The following is a 4,657-nucleotide window of genomic DNA, read 5'->3' as shown; positions in this document are numbered from 1 at the left end:
CATAGAGCGCTACAAGGGGGAGAAGCAGCTCCCCGTCCTGGACAAGACCAAGTTCCTGGTCCCCGACCATGTCAACATGAGCGAGCTGGTCAAGATCATTCGGTGCGTGGGCGGCAGCCGGAGGGGCCCGGTGGGGAAGCGCTGCTCTCAGCCGAGGAGGGCTGGGATGTGGTCGGGCGTGGGAACTGGCGCCGGACCGCTCGGAGCTGGGAAAGGGCAGAGGACGGGCTGGAGTCCGTGTCGGCCGAGGTGAGAGCCGCCAGGAGCTGGGATGAACGGGAGGCAGGGCGGTCGGGAGGGTCCGCCCCGCAGCAGACCCTCCTGCCCCCCAGGCGCCGCCTGCAGCTGAACCCCACGCAGGCCTTCTTCCTGCTGGTGAACCAGCACAGCATGGTGAGCGTGTCCACGCCCATTGCGGACATCTATGAGCAGGAGAAAGATGAGGACGGCTTCCTGTACATGGTCTACGCCTCCCAGGAGACCTTCGGCTTCTGAGCCAGCAGTAGGGGGCGTTGGCCTGGGAGTGGGGGGCCGGGTCGGGCTCTGTCCAGGGAGCTCCTGGCTCCGGAATTGAGCTGCCTCGCCCCTGGTGGGCTGGGCAGGGATATGGCCCCCAGCTAGCTGGCACCAGCCAGCCTACTCTGCCCCTCGGTGGGTGCTGGACCCAGTTATGTTAGGGTTGCCCCTTCGGGTGCTGGCTGGGTTGGGGGAGGGTGGGGAGCAGCCCCCGGCACCCTTGCTGTGTGGTTTGTCTTTTTTTAGGCCCTTGCCTGTCTGTCCACCTGCCCCTCACCCACCTGAGGCTCTGCCCCCTGCCTGGACCTGCCTACCCCTGAAAGACTGGCCCTTGGCTCCCCCATATCCATGTGGGGCTCCCCCCATCACCATGTGGTGTACCGATCTGTGGTCATAGTCCCTCTGCAGAATAAAGATTGCTCAGGCCTGCCTGGCCCTCTGCCTCCAGCTGTTTGTTTGGGCGGAGGGACAGCTGTGGGAGGACTGGCCCGGAGTACCCCGTCTCATTCCCAGCACAGGCTTGTGCTTGCGGACTTCGGGCTCCCTGTGGAAACGCAGGCCTCTGCGGGTATCCTGGCCACACTACAGGCCAGGCCTGCTCCCTCCAGGTACTGTGTGGATATGGTCCCAGAGTAGCCGTTTCATAGCAAAAACATTTTATTTAGTGACCACAACTTGTCAAGCCCTGCTTATCTGCTGTTTCCCTCTTTCTGCCTGGGAGAGGGTTCATTGGTGTACAGAGCCACAAAGGAGGGGCCGGGGGTGTGTTCCCACCTGTTCCCCACAGGCCTCGCTGTCAGCCATGGGTCCCTGTTGCTGCCAGAGATTCGTGACTGTGGACTCATCTCTTCTTCCCAAGGACTTGCCTGCTGGCAACTCTGGATAGGGGGCCTGGTCCAGCTTCTGGCCCTTGTCCACTTGAGGTCCAAGCAGCCCTGTGTCCAGCCAGGCCTACTTGAGCACAAGCATGGCCTCTGTACCGTCTTTGGCAGTCAAGTAGAGGCCGTGTGTGAGGTAGTACTCCCGTCGCAGGAAGGCGTAGAAGTAGTCAGAGATGAGCAGGATCTGGGGTGGGGAGAGACGGCGTGAGGGCCCCGCAGGGTTAGGCGGGCGTTAGGAGACAGGAGCCCCAACCTGGCAACTCCCATCGAAGTCCCAGCCTATCCAGGACCAAGAAGCAAGGCCCTGCCCAGTGACACCCGCTCCTGAGGACCCACACCTGACCCTGAAAGACCCTGCTGGCCCTCAGCAGTTGCCCATACTCCGCCTCTTACTCTTCTGCCCAGCCTACACCTCCAGACTGGTGCAGTGTGAGCCCTGGCCTGTGCCCCTCATCTCTCAGTGTCAGCAGGTGTTTCTACAACAGTCAGGCCCACCCAGATGCCTCATTTATCCTGGGCAAACTGGCTTCTCCTCCAGGTACCTGTGCCTCTATCGTCCGTCCAGGAGCCCAAGCCACAGGTCCACCTGACACTTCTCCCATACGCTAAGCCCCGAGGCCCACTGGCTATAGCTCTGCTTCCAAGCCCACCTTGCATCTCTACAATTGCCCCTTGAACAAGGCACTGCATCTAAATATCAACAGAGACTTGTCTTGGGCTCTTTGCTCTCAAACCCATTCTTCCGCAGTGCTCCTTGGAGGGAGCTTTGCAAAACATAAATTTGACTCCCTCCGGCTTCCCTAGCTCCTTGGTGAGGGTCAGACTCACAGGGCTCTGAGGCCTGCCTTTTTTTTTTTTTTTTTTCTTTTTTGAGATAGGGTCTCACGCTGCAGTTCAGGCTGGCCTTGAACTCACGATGACCTTCCTGCCTCAGCCTCCTGAGTGCCGGGGTTATAGGCACGCGCCATCACACTCTGGCATCCAGGCCTTTTACTTGGCCCCTGCTTACATCCATGCATCACCCTCTCCCGGGGCCTTCCCACTGCACTGGGGATGGCTGCTGTTCCTGTCCCTGGCATGTGCTCTCACCTAGTCAACAGCTCTCTGCCCTTCAGGTTTCAGGAAGGATCACCTCCTACCCCAGATTAGGTCCTGGACCCATTAACCTCTGTTTATTGGCACAGACTCGTCCAAAGTATAACTTTACATTCTGTTGTGACTGCCTGATGGCCATGCTTCCTGGACAGGAAGCTCCATGAGGATGGGGCTCTGAATAGTTCTGATAGTAGTATCTCTACCCAGCTCAGCCTAACACTTTCTAGGCCACAGAATCAAAAGGGAGGGCTGGGCGTGGTGGCACATGCCTGCAATCCCAGCCTTTAGAAGGCTGAGGCAGGAGGATCACTGAGTTCAAGGCCAGCAGCCTGCACTAGATAGTGAGACCCTGTCTCAAAAAAAAAAAAAAAAAAAAAGGAAGCAGCTCAGCCCACTGTTGTCCTCACAGCAGTCACAGAAGGATCAAGGATTTGCCATCCTGCACGTTAGACCCTGCAAGCTGACATTCCCATTTTGCCCAAGCTGCCCAAGACCTTGGTGCTGGGAGCAGGAAGGCAGGGCCCAGTCCCGGGGAAGGCTGAGGGAACAGGGACTCATCACTGCAGCACGCTTCTGAGGCAGTTGGTAGCCTCTCTAAGTATCAGCACAGCCACCGGGGGAGACGCTTAGCGAGGGTCTTGGTGCAGATGAAAGGTTGAGCTGAGCCTGGGGTCTAGGGCTCCAGAACTCTTTCCCAAGGCCAGAGCAGCTGAGGAGAGCTCAGAGGAGCTAACGGCCTTGATGGTCTCGGGACACTACCTGCCACTGTCATCACAGGACCTCTCTGAAGATTTCATGATCCCCTTTAGGGAATGGGAAACACTTGGCCAAGGCTGACTGTCAGCTGGAGAGCTGGACTAGTGTTCGTGGACCATGGACAGCAACATGCCTGGGGCCCAGGGCTCTGCAGGGATCAGCACAGCAGCCAGCCAGGTGGTTCTACGAGGCTGCTCACAGCGCAGGGGCAGCAGCGACCACACAAAGACTGACCTTATATCCTGGGCACCCTTCTCACCCAGGCCCCAAGATGCCCTATCTGGGAAAGAGGAGCCTGATCCCTGAGCTAGGTTCCATGGGGGGCGGGAGCAAAGTCACAACGCATAACCGAACAAAATGAGGCAACTCTGTGTCACGTGACAATCTGCTGGCTAAGTCAAAGGATGTCAAACCATTAGATTATTAGACTGAACTGTACGAAATTGCTATTTTTGCAGATTAAAAACATTTGAATATTGCAATTGCATATGTGCCAAACTAAAAGAAATGCGAGTGGGGCTGTGCATGGTGGCACATGCCTGTAATCCCAGCATTCAGGAGGCTGAGGCAAGAGGGTTGGGGCAAGTTCAGGGCCAGCCCTGGCTACATAGTTCAAGGCCAGCCTGAACTGCATAGTGAGATCCTGTCTTTTTTTTTTTTTTTTTAAAGTATTGTGGTAAGAAATACAAGTAATAGAGTAAGATTATTATTCAGAAGTATGGGATGAAATAACCAAGATCTTAGCCATTCTTTTTCCTATAAGCTTTTATATATATGTATTACCTTGTTAAAAGTGCAATTTAAGACAATCAACTAATAAGTGAATCAACATATAAATATGGGAGATTTTCCTTCAGAAGAATTCCAAACTATTTTTGGGCCTGCCCCTTCAGCGGGAGGCGCTTAGTTCTTGCTCACTGCTCTGCTCCGGGGTGGATTACACTTGCGGACATACTTCCCGCCTGGGAGCAGGGAAAAGGAGTCATCATCCTGCAAACATCTTAACCAAGTGCTGAGGGTAGACGTCACACAGCTAGCGGCATCCTGACCAGATGTGATGACAAGGCGCTTTGCCTGAGAGTCTTCCAGAGAGCCCAAACCCCAATGAAAGAAGACAGGCATAGGAAAGTAGGTGTGGGGCAGATGGGACCTCTGTACTGCCTTTGCAGCTATTCTATGATTGCAGTGATTCCAAAATACAGTTTATTGAGAGGACCAATGACCTGTTATATGCAGTAACGCAGACGAGCCTCGGAAATATTCCGGTGAGCAAGAGACTGCTTTCACAATGCAGTAAGACCTGTGTTTTTGTTGGTTTTTTTTTTTTTTTTTTTTTTTTTGGTTTTTCTCCGGTACCGGGAACCGAACTCACGACCTTGCGCTTGCCAGGCAGGCGCTTTGCTGCTGAG

At 55.2% G+C, this 4,657-nt stretch overlaps 2 protein-coding genes across 3 annotated transcripts in view; one reads left to right on the top strand and one right to left on the bottom strand.

Moving 5' to 3' along the window:
• Positions 1–951, top strand: part of Map1lc3a (microtubule-associated protein 1 light chain 3 alpha) — a gene marked incomplete in the record, with an annotated part of 1,559 nt that extends 608 nt beyond the window's left edge. Inside the window, 3 exon segments of one of the 2 annotated variants that reach the window (XM_013514185.1) lie at positions 1–102; positions 333–502; positions 763–951. In XM_013514185.1, coding sequence (XP_013369639.1) covers positions 1–102; positions 333–495 — 265 coding nt within the window. 2 annotated transcript variants of the gene reach the window in all.
• Positions 952–1,155: 204 nt separating this feature from the next.
• Pigu (phosphatidylinositol glycan anchor biosynthesis, class U) overlaps positions 1,156–4,657 on the bottom strand; it is an 89,202-nt gene continuing 85,700 nt past the window's right edge. Inside the window, exon 12 of the mRNA XM_005384827.2 lies at positions 1,156–1,581. Coding sequence (XP_005384884.1) covers positions 1,468–1,581 — 114 coding nt within the window. The 3' untranslated portion in view covers positions 1,156–1,467. The remainder of the gene's footprint in view (positions 1,582–4,657) is intronic.

Source organism: Chinchilla lanigera, unplaced genomic scaffold (genome assembly GCF_000276665.1).
Source record: "Chinchilla lanigera isolate Chin_1 unplaced genomic scaffold, ChiLan1.0 scaffold00021, whole genome shotgun sequence".
Taxonomy (NCBI): domain Eukaryota; kingdom Metazoa; phylum Chordata; class Mammalia; order Rodentia; family Chinchillidae; genus Chinchilla; species Chinchilla lanigera.
The sequence above is the reverse complement of the archived record's forward strand: the minus strand, read 5'-3'. Positions and strand labels throughout refer to the sequence as shown.